General features: G+C 58.3%; 1 protein-coding gene across 1 annotated transcript in view; it reads right to left on the minus strand.

Annotated features, from left to right (window-relative positions):
• Positions 1–15,317, minus strand: part of PTPRF (protein tyrosine phosphatase, receptor type F) — an 84,330-nt gene that overhangs the window by 38,699 nt on the left and 30,314 nt on the right. The window contains 3 exon segments of the mRNA XM_027537525.1: positions 1,576–1,686; positions 4,398–4,415; positions 10,114–10,302. Of these exon segments, the coding sequence (XP_027393326.1) occupies positions 1,576–1,686; positions 4,398–4,415; positions 10,114–10,302 (318 nt within the window).

Consider the following 15,317-nt stretch of genomic DNA (forward strand, 5'->3'; position numbering starts at 1 on the left):
TCTGGGCCTCCTGCCTCAGTATGGTGCCTGCAGCTCTGCCCGCCCCTCCTCTCCCTGGTGTAGCCACATGCAGTGAAGGACTTCACTGCTGAGGCCTCGAAACTCCACAGTCTCAACACGATGGTCTTCTGGAAGAAGTGCTAGGTCAGGCCCACACAGCAGTTGGAACAGTCTGGGTGGAGGAGGGAGGTCTCTGAGGAGAGTCATTCAGTTGCTCCTCTCAGAGGGGACTCATTAGGACCTTGTGTATTGGTCAGAAGCTCCGCTGGGGGCAGCGTGGGGGGAAGGCCGTGCAATTTCTGACATACTCATCTTGGCTATCTGGGTGACCTGCATGCTCCTGGCCTCCATGCCCTGACGCTGCTCCTTAAGACAGGCCCTGGGGCAGCTCCAGTGAGCCCTGAAGAGCAGAACACCTGAGAAGGGGACCAATGGGGACCTCCCATCCCATGCCCCCAATTCTGACGAGGCATCAGCCACTCTCTGAAGCCCCATTTGCCCATCACCTGTGGCCTCTTGGGATCTTGTGCCCTGACAGCACAGCCCCTTAATAAGCTCATGGTTGATGGCCTAATTCTCTCTGGTCTGTCTGACCACATGGCCCTGAAAGGTGGGACAGGGCACTGCGTCCGCCCTGCCCCGCGCTTGGCCTGGGCGGACAGGCAGACGACGCCCGCTGTGAAGCTGTACTAAGCACTTAGCGTGATGAAATCATCACTGCAAAGAAGCGGCATCCACTTTCCTTTAGAAATCCCCCGAGGGGAGACGGTTTCACTTTTCATGACGCCCATCTGTGAAGGAGGATTAACTGGGGGGATGGTAGAGGTAGGAGGGGTGCTAAAGGCCCCTCCTGGACACTGTGCACACAAAACCCAGAGTGTTCTCAGGAAGGCGCAGGTGGCCAGCTTTGGTTCCCCTTGGGCTATGAGCATAACAGAGACTGGACAGGCCAAAACAGCCCCAGACCCTCTCTGCTGGGCACCTGGACTTGTGAACACGTGACCCGCTTAGTCCCAGCGAGAAATACCTCAAACGCATGAGGTGCCCACCTGCAGGGGCTCAAAGCTGCCTGGGCCTCACCCCCCTACACAAGGGTCCTGGCTGATGACAAGGCACACCTGGCTCCTCCCCCAGGAAGCGCCAAGGCAAACCTGGTCAGAAGGCAGGTACACCTGGCCTGAAGCCCACCCTGCTGGGCCGGGCAGGACAGACTCAAGGACGACCAGGCAGGTGTGAATATGTTCGCACACACACACACACACACAGTCTGCTCGAAAGGCTCTAGACTCTCGTGGGGCTCCAAGCCCATGAGGCAGGACCTATAAGAGATACAAATGCTCCCAAGAGTAGCTGTTCCCAAAGGGCCTGTGGGAGGAAGGCAAAGTCGGGTGGATGTTAGGAGCTTGCCCAGTGGGAGCTGCTGCTGCTGCTACGGCTGCTGCAGAGAGGTGAAAAGGAGGAGAGACAAGGCCCATGGCAGCCCGATGGTCCACACCAAGGTTCTGGGCAGCAAGCCCGGCTACTGCGGCTTGCTCCATTGAGTCAGGCAGAGTTGGGCACCACCTGAGTCCTTACCTCGCACATATAGGTTGGCAGGGGCCGAGTAACGAGTGCCTGCAGAGTTGGTCGCCACACACTCGTACTTGCCTTGGTCCGACTCCTCGCTGCTCTCAATCTGCAAGGCACCTGTGGGGACACAGAGACGGCGGTCTGGCCTGGAACCTGAGGAGGGGTCTCGACAACACCTGAGGCTCGGGTCGACCAGATGTGGCAGGCATCAGGGCCACACCTGGTACAGGTGCTGCTTCTGGGAAGCTCTCCCTGAGAAGCCCAGAGGCCTCCTGGACAGAACTGAAGGTCATGCTCCAGATAGCAAGCCCTCCCCACTCGAGGTCTAGCCGGGCCTGTGGGCTCGGCCAGGGGCTCCACCCCATCCCCCAACTCCACCAAGCATCTGCCACGCTCTGGCCAGTACACAGTACTGGAGCCTGTTTGCTAATGAGCATCCCCAATCAGAGCATCATGGAGCCAGGCGTGGGTGGGAGCAGCTTGGAACCCACGAGCGTGCGATGCCCTCCTCGGGCAAGACCTGAGATTCTACCGCCCACCAGAACCCACAGGAAGGAAGGGCTGGCCCTGCAGGCCTGGTGCCCAGCAGCCTCTGCTCACAGCACCCCTCCTCCCGGCCCTCACCTCCACCCCCGCCAGCCCCACCCATTCCGGCTCCTCTCCTCAGCCTGGTCCCTGCTAAAGTGCTTCGACCCACCGCGGCTCCTGCATAATTCAGGAGGCTAATGGAGGCTGCAGCTCCCACTCGGGCCAGCGCCCGAAAGGGCTGCTCTGGCCGCAGACGGACAGATAGGAGCCGGGACGTGGGGGTGGGGGTAGAAGGTGGGCGCTGAAAATGACCCTCACAGAGGGCGGGGGAAAGGGCTGGGACCAGTCCTGGCAGGTCCAGGTACCAGGTAGGGGAGGCCAAGGCGAGGGCAAGGTGGGGGGTGGCGGCGAAACCAGAACTTGGCCACCTCCAGCCCGGGCAGTAAGCGCCTAAGAACACTGCTGCTGGAGAGGGCACACCGGGCGAACCGTCGTGACAGAACACCCCAAGGCACAAGCAACACCCGCTCCCTGGAACAAGCTGACAGACAATCACACCCACGCAGGACGCTCCAACGGACAGTTAACAACCCCACAGGACACAGCCTGACAGAAACCCCTGCCTACACAGACCTACCCCTCCCAGAGCCCAGGCCGGCTGACAGTTACACCCACACAGGACGCAGACAGAACTGCCTGATCCCGCCTGACCCAATGGGACAGGAGCCACGAGGAGCTCTCGGGGCCCAGGCTCCAGGGGGCGGGGTCCCACTGCAGGTCTGAGCTGTAGCATGTAACAGCCTCTTCACCCCCAATACCTCTCTTTCATCACCCAAATGCTGGGCAGCAGGAGGGGCTATGAACACGGGAGGTGGGGAGAGCAATGCTTAGGCTCGACCCCAAAGCAGAGGGAGAAAGGGCTGGCCTGCTCTGTGGTCCTGGTCAGCCCTCCCCACCAGCATCAGGGAGCATGAGGACCCAGGACACATGCCAAATACCCAGCTCCTACGAGAACAGCCCTGACGGGCACCCAACAGGTCATGTTTATGGGATGGATGGACGCTGTCACAGAAAACGCTCATTCAAGCAGATGGGGGTCAGGCCCCTGGCCAAGGGGAGAGGGGGCTGTACGAAGGTCAGTTCAGCTGAGGGTAGAGGAGAGTCCTGGAAGCTGGTGCCACAGGTGAGAGCAGGAAGTGGTACCTGGGTGGGATCCTGGGTGGAGGAGGAGGCTCCCCTGCATTAAGAACCAGGACTGGTCAGGGGACCCCACGCAGACCCTGAGACTACTGCACACAGAAACCCCCAAGTCTGGAACCAACACCATGAGCCGGCAGTGGGGGCCTGGCCCCATCTTCTGTTCTGAAAACAGCCTGGCCCTGAACTCTGAGGGTCTAGAGGTGCCCAAGGATACTGAGAGGCGGGGAGAAAACGATGTGAATACAAACACTACAGAAGCCACCATTTTACAGGATGTCTGCTCTGGGCCAGACCATACCCAATCCTCTCCCTCTGCTCTAGTCATCATGCCCCATGAGGTGGGTCCCTGGCCTCAGCCTAAACAGGAGGAAACAGACTTTCGAGAGAGAAACTGAGTTTTCAAAGGACACGAAGTTGAGTCAAACTTGAACATGGCTCTTCGTGGATCTTTGAGTCCAGTCTGGGCTTGGAATCCCTGAATGTAGGGTCCTGCAGCATGAAAGCACAGGTCAGGGGATCGGGCTACCCAGGACCCTGTTGATTTCTGTTGGCTTTCCAGCCTCTGTGTTAGTCTTAACTGCCAGTCCTTCCCAGCGTTTGCTGGACTGAGAGATTTACAGGGGGAGCCTCACTCTACCACAGGGCTGGATGTTGAAGGGGGAGCTAGCAATGACTGAAGGCCCCAAGACCAAGGAGGTTCTTGAGATGGAAGGCAAGGCTTGGTCATGCTCCCCCACCTCATGGGAAGATTCTCCATCTCTGGCCAGCCTTGAAGACCAGGGCCCAGCTTCCCTGTAGGAGCCAGCAGAGCCCCTTCTGTCTGCGGGGCTGGCCTAGAAGGCCTGGTCGGTGGGCTTGCAGCCCCAAGGCGGGGAAGAGCCGAGTTATGTCCACAATCCAGACTTGGAATGGATGAGTCACAGGAGGGGATGGCTGAGAGTGGATGTGTGTGGTGGCCGGTGGTGCTGAGGGGCCGGAGCTGGAGATGAGGAGGCTGGAGAGGTGGGGATGGGGAGGTGACGACGGGACGGGACGGGATGGAGTGGTGGTGACGGCGTGGCGAGGCGTGGCGTGGCGAGATGCACGGACAGCATTCTTACCTCTGATTGGTGAACCACCTGGCGAGGTAATTTGAATGCAAATAAGATCAGAGAGAAGCATTAGTACAAAAGGAAGGAAAGCCACAAAAAGCCAAATCAGATAAAATAAAACGCGAGAGAGGGCCTCAATAAATACACGGAGAAACTGAGGTCTGGCTAAGGCCGCTGCAGGTGGTATGTGAGCAAGCGCCAGCTGCGTGGAGGCGAAGCTGTGTTCCCCAGGTCACTGGCATGGCTCTGAGGAGGGGGGCAACTGAGGCTGGGTCAGAAGGGCTGGGGGGTGGCAGGAATCAGGACGGTGAGGCAGGGCTCCTGCAGACCCCACTGGCTGAGGTCAATGGAGGGGGAAAGTGAAGAGAAGAGGTGATAACCCCACCCTGCAGGGACCCCTGAAGGGTGTCCCTGAAGTGCACAAGATTGAGTAGGATTTCAAAACAGAGGACTTACCCAAAGCAAAGCATTTAAGCAGACAGAAGAAAGGGCTAAAGGGAGGGCTCACTTCAGGCCACTTCCAGACCAGCCCCTTACAAACACACACACCAGCCCCCTCCTCACCATTGGGTGGCAGATCCCTGTGAGGTCACTCAACCCTGCTGAACAGAGTGACCTGCAGAGTACCCCCAACCTGGCTGGTGAGAGGCAGAGGCCATGCCTCACACCCCTTTGCCTGCTCATTGCCTTGTAACCCTGGGAATCAGCAGCCTAGAGGGCCAGAGGCTCACCCTGCAAACACCCGGTGCGGGGCTATTATCAGGTCTAGACTGGCTCCCTCCCCAACAGTGGCCCCTCTCTCCGGCTGCCCCATCCAGAGGAGCGGGGGCCTATGGGCAGGTCCAGGTCAGCACTGTTGACCCTGCCCTTCTCTGCCCACTCCTGGGGAAGGCAGTGTGCTGGAGACAAACACTGATTACAGCTCATTGAACCTGACACCCACTGAGGAGGAATTATCCATGTCCGCAAGAATGAGGAAATAGAGGCTGAGGAACATCAAGTGCTCGAAGCCCCAGGTCACACAGCTTACGAGGTGGCAGGAACCAACCAGGGCTGGCTCACAGCCTTCCCACTGGACCAGGCTGCCTCCTGCAGACTCAGAGGCTGCAGAGAAGGCGAAGGCAGCGCTGGGCCCTGGGCAGTGTGTGAGGCACACAGAGACGGTCCAGGGAGAGTCATCTTCCCGGTGATCCTCCGGGCATGCTTCATGGACCCTCAGGGTCCCTGAGGCCCTTTCAGGGGTCTGCAAGGTCAAAGCCATTTTCACATTACTGAGAAGCTTTTGGTCTTTTTCATTCCTGTTCTCTCATAAACATACAGGGAGTCTCCTGGAGGCATCAGGATGTGATATCACAATAGACCAAAGACAGCAGCAGACAGGAGGATCCAGCTGCCTTCTATTAAACCCCAAATTAAAGAGATTTGTAAAAGTGTAAAACAGGGCCGCTCTTCTCACTGAATGCTTTTGTTTCACAAAATATAATTATTTTCCATTAAAAAAAATGTTGTTTATGTTAACACGTAATGGATTTTAAAATTATTTTAAAGTGGATTAATAAATACTTAAAATTTTCTTGGTCTTAACATCTAATATGGCAAATACTGTTAAATAATCCACACAAACAAAAGCTCTTGGAGATCCTCTGACATTTACAACCAGGGGTCCTGAGACCACAATGTCCACAGGCTGATCTACTACAGTGCAGGTCTGACATGGGAGGGGGAGAGGGAAAGGGAGGGGAAGGGGTGGCCACCTAAATGCTCCAGGGCTGGGACCCCTAGCTCTGGCCTCAGTAATCCCAAAACCGAACCTGCTGTGTGACAAGACTCTGGGCCTCTCTGGAAAGCCGTTTCCCCACCAAACTGAAAGAATTTGTCTTTTCCATTTTCCGTGATGGGTGTGGGAGACTGGAGGGTCCCTCAGACCCACACTACCCCTGAGGGGTGCCAGAGTGTTCGGATAAAAGGGACTGTTGCTGGCAGCAGGCCCTCCTGGCAGACCAGCTGGTGCTAGGACAGAATGGGGGCTGCAGCCCTCAGGCCCACCTGTCTGGGCCGGTGGGCCTCTTTCTGCAGCCAGATGCTGGCATCCAGGCTCAGGTGTCTGGCTGAGCAGCGGACAGTGTGGGCAAGTGGTCCTCCACGGTGATGGGGATGGTGGCATATACACTCAGGCCGTGGGATGAGTGCAGCACTGAGGTGTCCCAGTGGTCCTTCCGGACTTGGCAGAGTGTGGGGCCCACAGCAGTGGTCTGGAGTCCCCACCTGGTGGTCAGCCCGGTCTTGGCTCCAGTGATGCTGCCCACTCCTGACTGACTTCCACTCTCCCTGAGTTTGTGCCCATTCCTCTGGGGCCCACACCGGGTCTCAAGTTCAAATCCTTCAAGAGGCACAGGCTGTGGCAGCAGGTGACGTCACTTTGGAGAAGAAAGCACCTGTTGAGCAGGGGTCGTGCCTGGGCATACGCACGTGTCTCATGCTTTTGCTCCAGGCAGCCACGCTCTGATGCCATGTGATGGGGCTCAGTCCGCAGACACCTGAGGAGTTCTGGGTACGGTCGGGGAGGGCCTGAGGTTCGGAGAAGACGAGGCTGTGGCGCTCTGGGGCCCTGGCAGGGCCCAGCCTCTCCCCAGGCCCCAGTTTAGTCAGATGCGATAGTAGAAGGCCCTAGATGCAGTCCCAGGGGATATCCCCAGCCTCGGATCTCCACGTGATCCCGGGTGGGTGACTCCCTAACTCGCCTGTAAAGCAGGCCTGATAATCACAAACTGCCCTACTTCTCATGGTTGCAAGAGAGTCAAGTGCAACCAAAGGCAGAAAAGCACTTTGTAAACGGTTGGTGATGCGTAAACTGTGAGGTCCCTGTAAAAGCTGAGTGCTCGGGGCTATTCCACTCCATCAGGGACGTCCCTGTCAGATGTGCCCGGCACAGTTCCACACCCTTCTAAACCGTACAGGCCAGGGGCATCAGCTACTGGGTCAAGGGTCAGGACCAGGGTCAGGCAGTGATGGCAAGAGTCTGATTACTGAGCAAGTGGGATGACTGAGGCCCCCTCAGATGCCATCCCAGAAGCTGGATCCTGGGCCATTACCCTTAGGTCACCGCTTTCAGGTGGCAGGAAAGGTCAAACAAGAAAGGTTTCCCCGGACCTGAGAAGCAGGTCTGCAAGGACAGGGCCCAAAATCAGTAAAACGTTTATCCTCAGGGCTCAGAGATATCTGTCCTAGAGCTGGGCTTGTGCTGGTCACCTGCCAGGCCCTTGCAGGCGGGAGCCAACCCCAGGCCCTCCCTGCAGAACACCCAGCCTAAGTGACCAGAGCTGGAGCCAGATGGTGACAACACATAGCAAGGGGAGTCCCAAAGGAGTGGGCCTCAGGCAGAGAAGGGGGGCTTCACGTTCTAGTGAATGTGAGCAGAGGGTGAGGATGTGGTTGGGGGACTCGGTACAAATTGGGGAGTGACTGGAGCTACAAAGAGCCCCATTCACAGAACCCTCATCACAGGCCAGTCAACTATAGCTCTCACTGCCACTGCCTCACTTAATCCTCACTGTAACTCCTTTTTAAAGATGAGAAACTGAAGCTCAAAGTTAAATAACTTCAGTGAGGCCAAGAAGCTAGTGGGTGAAGCCAGGACCTGATGAGAAGAAGCTAGAGATGTGAGCTGGGGAAGAGTGAGAAGGGCTGTGTGTGCCTGTTCAGGAGTGTGCACGTGACCACGGAGGCAACGAGATGCCACCGAGGCCATCAGAGCATACGGGGCACAGACAGGAAACTCTGCCAGTGCTGCAGGACGGATTCAAGGGGAGAGCTTGGAAAGCAGTGTCCAGTGACCTGGGATACGGGAGGAGAAAAGAGGACCAACGTGAAAGCCATGTGGGTGACCAATCAAGAGGGTTAGGGAGCTCCTTATATGGAGCAGGAGTTCCGGGTTAGAGGGGCTGCCACTCACAGAGAGAGGGTCAGTGGAAGCAGGGCACCACTGTTCGGAAAGGAGTTAGCACCCTTCACGGTCAGGGTAACACCCAGAAGCCAGAGGGCTTTTTTTAGTCTAGGACTCCAGCAGGATGTTTGGGTTAGAATGACAGAACAGGGACTCGCAGGCGTGGAGACAGATGGAACCTGAAGCTACAGGGGTGGGTAAGCCGGCTGGGGGAAGAGCTCTGTCTACGGGGCAAGAGCAGGGCTCACGCGCTCCCTGCCCGGAGGAATGAGCAGACCGGGCTGCCGAGCAGAGAAGGGGCGCTTGGAAAAGAGGGAAGCCGGGGCAACCGGGGAGCGAGTGGGTTGAGAGGGAGGCAGGGTGGCTGCTGAGAGGCTGAGGAGGCCAGTGAGCAGCATACCACGCACGAGCTGACTCATGGGGCCGTGAATGGGTGGCACCAAGCCCGGCACACAGCAGGCGCCACATAAATACTTAACAAACGGAACACGCGAGACGGCGTGCCTTCCCGGAACTGCTGCCACAGACAGTGCCGGGCGGAGGCCAGGCCTGCAGGGAGGACCATCTGGTTGCTTGGGGAGCCTGCCTGGGGGCTGCAGGGACACGCAGAGGAGCCGAACCGTGGCAGCCGCTGTGCCACACTGGGCAGCGGCCGCGAACGCTGGCGGCCTGTTTCCTGCCTTGATTATGGCTGTTTTAATTAACTGCGCTACAGCTGCCTCCATCTTGTTGAGTTTTAATTAAATTAAATGAGCTAACACTTCGTAGGCTGTCTCAGGCGGCCGCAGCTGGGACCAGAATCCTGCCCCTGCTGGGTGGTTCATCCCTTCCTCCTTCCCTGGGCACCATGGGGGCGCCCACCCGGCAGGAGCTGGTGTGGAGGGGCTGGCACCCCAGGGGGTGACACAACACCTCTGTAGCCAGCAAGGCTCTGAGAGGGGTTAGGGTTATGACCTCCTTTGCAGTGTTGACACCGCAGCTGATGGGTACGTTGGTGCTGGCCACCCGGCCCGAGCCTACCATCCCACAGCTGGCAGGAGGGCTCCTGGACTGAGGTTGACCAGCCCAGCCTGCACTGGCGGCAGATGCAGAGCTGCAGCCAAGCTGATTCCAAGGCTCCCTTCCCACAAAAACGGAATCAATTTTCCTGGAGGGAGCCTCGCAGGCAGATCGATCGACGGGGCGACACCTCCCGCCCGGTTTCAAGGCAGTATCCTTGCTCACAGGGCTCCAAGCTGGCTCGACTGAGACATCCAGAGGAGACGGGTGGCCCGGGTGGCCGAAGGATGGCTGAACATCCCCCTGGCTGCAAGCCTCTGAGGTCCAGCCTTTGGAAGCCTGATGAATCAGACATCTTTGGCCTCTTTCCCTGCCGTCCAGAGAAGCACAGAGAAGCACTGTCCGGGCCCCTCTCTCAGGCCAGGCTCCAGGGAAGGTGGAGGATGAATGCCCACAGAGCACCTTTGCAGAGCCCAACACAGGCTGGGAAAGACACTCGTACCTCCAGGTGCAGAGGCGGGCTGTAGTGTGGAGTCGGACAGTCCCAGGAAGGTGAAGGAATCACTGATGAGCAGCCCTCGCTGCCAAGCTCTCTTCCTGGGCAGCTCAGGTGGGCCTACAGCAGTATCTGGCCCACCCACCAGGTACCCTCTGCTCAGCCCTGGAAGGTCAACCCAGGCCAAGGCCTCCCGTAGCTCCCAGGCCCAAGAGAGAAGCGCTGGGGTCCAGCCCAGCACCTTTCCTGAAGTCTGCGCGGCCCCTCGACCCTAGCCCTCTGCTCACCTGAACGCAGTTGCTTGATGCGGCCGTTGCTCGCGGCGGGGTCCACAGGGAGGAAGTCCTTGAACCAAGAGATCTCAGGGTCTGGATTCCCGCCTGCTGCACACAGCATAGTGGCCGTGCGGGCCTTCTCCACCACCTTCAGCTGAGGCCCCATGTCGATGGAGGGGAACCCAAGGGGCAGCTGTTCCTCTGCAGACAGAGAGCAGATGTGCATGTTAGGGTTGGCACTGCCTGCCGGATGGGACCGTCATGATTCCCAGGGTGGCTGTGACCCTTGGCTCCTCTCTTTTCTGCATTCTAAGTACGACGCCTGCCCTGACGTGAGGAACCAGAGTCTGGAGCCCTACTACCCAGCTGTGCCCTTCATGGGGTCAGCGAGCTGCCAGGGAGCCCACCGTGTCCCGCCAGGGAGTTTACAGGTCTGAGAAGTAGGCCTCAGACTGCAGACATGAGTACTTACCTCTCCAGGCCCTGGGAAAATAAGTTTTGAGCCTCTCCTGGCCACAGAAGCATGTGCTTCATGGACACTGGGCTGTAGGGGGCCCATGGCTCCCACAGTGGCATCGCCAGCCACAACTCAGCCCAGAGGCTCCCTGTGCCATCCAGTCCCCACCCTCTTGTGTGCGTGGGTAGTGTCCTTTCTGCTGCCTGCATCCAGCCTTCAGCTCCACCAGGGGCAGAGCCCCATGGCACCGCCTGGGTTCTGGCCCTGACTCTGGGCACCCTTTGCCTTACCAATGACCCATCTTCAATCCCTGGTGCCCACCCTGAACCTCCTTCCTTACTCAGTCCTGACCCTGGAGGCCATGGTCAGGCCTGGGAACCCAGGTCTGAGCATGTGGAGGCTGAAGAGATTTAAAAAAGGGAAAAAAAAAAAAAAAAAGCCCTGTGAGGACATCAAAAGTTGATGAGGGAAGCAAAACTCCTTGGCTACTGCTTTCTCCCAGCTTGCCAGTGGTTGGGGGCTCACAGAGCAGTCATGTCCACAGGAGCAACAGGCATGGACCGCAGCAGCACACCCCTACTCCCACTGCACATGGACTCCTGCATTAGTCCTGAGGGACCCAGACAGGGGCAAGGCTGCCCACTCCCCACCCTTGGGAGCACATGGGGCTGAACACAGACTCTGGACAAGTGCAGACCAAGTAGAGCTCCCGCCTCCATCACTAACTAGCTCTGCGACCTGGGAGTGTTACTAATCCTCTCCCTTTATCCATTTTTATCTATTAACAAGGTTCAAGTGCCCTCCTTATAAAGTCATCGTGAAAACTACATCTAATGATGCACATAACGTGCTGGAAAGTATCGGACAAAGAATCAGAACCCAAGGACTACTGGCTGACATTATTATAATAGCAAGGGCTGGGCCACCAGGGCAGGCAAGTACCAAGACTTGGGCCTGGGGCCCCCTTCCTGTCTGGTGAGAGGCGCCCCTTGCCAGGAGCAAACCACAGAGTGAGTGTGGCAGTTTGGCAGAGCCTCTCCACCAGTGTGGATGCCGGGCTGCACACCCAGTAGGGGAATGGGAACCCTGTCCTTTGTCAGTTTCTTGATAGAGGAGCGGGGCCCCGTGGTTGGGGAGGCCAGCACCACACCCATCTCCCTCCCGCAGGCCCAGCTCGAGTGTGCGGGGATGTTTGCTGAGGTCAGCTCCCATGCCAGGGAAAAGGCAAGTGGCATCCTCAGAAAGGAGGAAGGTAGAGGCTGGCAGGGCTGGTCCCCCCAGAGACCCAGGAGAAGTGACTGGTGGGCAGGCAGGAGAGGAAGCTGGAGGAGCCCCAGCAGGCAAGGGCAAGACATTTCTCTCTCTGCTGCCACACCCCAGGGGGCGCTCTGCCAAGGCTCCAGCTGCCTAAGCATCCCTAAGGGACTGTGACCCTGTCGGGAGAAGGGGCAGGGACCAGTAGGAGTCACCTCCCCAGCTTCTCTAGGTAGCTGGCAGAACATCTCCCCACCTGCAGCCCTATAAATTCCAGACATGAATCCAGCGTCTGTTTGGCTGTAAATATGATGCCACAGCATCCTGACTTTTAGCTCTGATTTTTAAAAGGAAAATGTTAACCGTGGCAAGAAAAGGGAGGATGGAAATGAAAGCAGGACTTGGGATGCACCCAGCAGGGAAACAGCTTCCTTTGGTCCTGCCGCCACTAGCTTTTCCAGGAAGGCCCAGGCAGAGCTCCATCCACTTCCACCCTTCCTGGACTCCCCAACAGCCAGGGGACACTCTGGGCTGTTGGAGCCATCCCAGCCCACTGGGGCACCAGTCTACTTCTTCCCAGGCCTCAATTCTACCTGCTCAGCCCTCCTGAGCAGTGGAGTGGTAGCGAGGCAGGGCCTGCCAGAGTTAGGGCCCAGGAGTCAGTGGGCCTCCATCTCTACCCACAAGGTGCTGATCAAGGAGAAGGGAAGAAGTACATACATCTGCAGCCCTGTGTCCTGGGAATGTATTCTGAATTCCTAACACGGGGAAAGTCTTTGGGATCGTGCCAAATTAAGGACAATTAATTTTCCTCCCTCAATTATCGTGCCCTCAATGGCTCCGTCCTTGGCTCAGATCATCCCTGAGGCATAGCCGCCAGAGCCTAAAACCGGCATGTGTGAAGAGTCCATAAAACAGCGGGACCCAAAAGCCAGTCCCTTGTGCCAACTAGGCTTCCAGGCACAAGTCGGAAGGCTGCAGTTCTGCACCTTGGTGGGGGGAGCGTGTCTCACAGGAGGACTCCAGCCCTTCAGGAATGACCTGCTGTTGGCTCTTCCTTCCACACTCACTTGGTGGAGCACCCCCACCCCCAGGCACATTCAAATATAGCCAAGGACAGCAGCCACTTACTGACACCTGTGCCCGTCTGGCCAAGCTGAGTCCTGGGCAGGCTGGTGTACACTGACCGACCATCAGACTGTCACGTTTATCCTCTTCACATAACCCCTGTACCTTGAACCGCAGGAGCTTGGGGTCACTGTACCCTGAACCACTCACGCTAAGGACCAGGGCAAATTCCTCCTCAGGCTGGCATCACATGATCACTTCAAACCCATCAACAACGGGGAAAACAGAGGCCCAGGTAGAGGGATAAAGGTCAGGTTTATGGAGCACTTCCTAGTTCCAGATAATGCATTAAAATGCCTTACAAACTGATCTAATCTTTACTGAAACTGTGTAAAGTATATGAGCAAATGGAGGCGCAGAGAGATCCAGGAACCTGCCAAGGCCACAGAGTTAAATCGAGGTGGGGCTGGGATGAGACCAGGTGGTGGGACCCCACATTGGGCAGGGTGTGGGCGCTGGGCTCGGGATGGCCCTGCGGGAGCCAGCCACCATCCTGCTCCCATACCACGCCCTCTGCCGGCTGGGCTTCTGGCTGGGCGCTCCATCGCAGACCCCTGCACACAACGCCGCCGCGTTTTTATTTCTGCAAAACGAACACGACTGCTCCACACACGGCCACCCGCCGGCACGCACCACTTTCCAACACCGGCACAGACTGGTCACGCCGAGTCCGCTCAAAATCCATCCTGAGGGCGGCGGGGCTGCGCAGCGCCGCGGGAGGAAGGGTCCCTCCCCACTCCAGACCTCCTGGTAACTATGGCAACGGCGGAGAGCCGGCGCCTCGGCGGAAAGGCGGCGCTTGCGAGTCCAAGCGGTGCGCGCATCCGCGGTCCGAGCCGCTGCGACCCCTCCCGTCCCCTCCTGAGCTGAGTCACAACACCCCTACTCAAGACCCTACTCCCCAACTCTAGGGAGCCCAGATTCCTTCCCGCTCAATCGACGCCTAGCTGGGGGCTGCCCCCTCAGTGCGCACAGAGCGGAGAGGTCCCCACATCTGCCCCTGGCCAGGTTTTTGCAGTGTGTCCCTCTGAGGCAAAGGTCGGTCCATCCTCTGATAAAAGGGTCCCCGCGAAGAAAAGAAAAACCCGTGGGGACTTTAGTGGACCTCAGAGGTACTGGGAAGCCTCTACAGCTCTTTGTGTATTCTGCCTGCATGCAGTTAGGGCGCACACATTCCCAGGGTCTGCCCACAGATCTGTGTACCTGGGTTGGGGACACACGTGTGCATATACACTGGTCTTTAGATACTGCAGTGGGAACCCTGATTTCTTCTCTGCCATCCTCACTGGGCAGAGAAAGGGTGCGGGGGCCGAGGGGTGGGTGTTTGGAGCCTAAGGCTCAGACAGGGACAAGAGCTTGGCCCAGGTCCCCACAGCAGGAATGCAGTTGGATCAGTGCTATCTTGGTGGCTTCCTGAAGGAGGAGGGAAATGCAGAAGTAGGGAACACTTGAGCATGAGCAGCCAGGGAGAGCTCTTTGGGGGGAGGGAGGGAGGGGCTGCCCGAGTTAGGGCTGGGGGAGGGGAGGGAGACAGTGGGAAGGTGAGGCTGGTTGGAGCTGAGGCCTGATGGATGAGGCTAGGGTGGGGGTGGACAGGGGATCAGCCTAGGCCAGTGGGGGAGGGAGGCTGCTGCCGCCCCCTACAAAGCACACACAGGTCTCTTTGTCCAGCTCAGCTCGGGATGCCTGAGGCGGAGTCTGGGCCAGAGGGAGGGGGCTGCACCAGGGAGGCGGACAGATGGAGACGCCTCGCGGGGTCCCGGAGCGGCGGCACCGTCTGTCAGCAGGAACTCCTCACTCGTGTTTACCCAGCTTCCTGGCGTCTCTGTGCGCACGCAGGCACGCACACACACACACACACTTACACCGGCTGCCTGGGGTGTACCGTCTGTAGGCCTGACCCCCTTCCCGGTGCCTGAGTGTTGGACCTGGCCTCACCTCTTCGCTGAACGCAGACACCTAGATCCTCCGTGCACAACCAGGGCCCCACAGAGAGATACATGGAGAGAGACAGGTGCAAAAATAGAAACATCCATGTGCGTGCGGAGGGGCACCTGCAGCGACAAGCACCTGTGGAAACAGACGCACGCAAGCAGAGCCAGTGGGAGGGCACGCAGAGACGCGGAAACACACATGTGCAGACATGCAGAGCAACACGGATGCTGACGTGGCGAGTCCCCTGGAGACGCCTGTGGGGCCAGAGCCGGGAACCGCAGACATGTGGAGACGCACGAGGGGACCTGGTGGGTAGCGAGGCTGCTGGCTCCCCCAGCCCGCCCGCACTCTAAGGGAGCCAAGGCCACCTCAGGCCCTGTCCCTGAGGCAGCCCCATCCTTAGCAAGGTCAAGGTCAGGACACCCCTGAGCAAGCGTGAAGG

This window comes from Bos indicus x Bos taurus, chromosome 3 (genome assembly GCF_003369695.1).
Source record: "Bos indicus x Bos taurus breed Angus x Brahman F1 hybrid chromosome 3, Bos_hybrid_MaternalHap_v2.0, whole genome shotgun sequence".
In the NCBI taxonomy this organism is placed as follows: domain Eukaryota; kingdom Metazoa; phylum Chordata; class Mammalia; order Artiodactyla; family Bovidae; genus Bos; species Bos indicus x Bos taurus.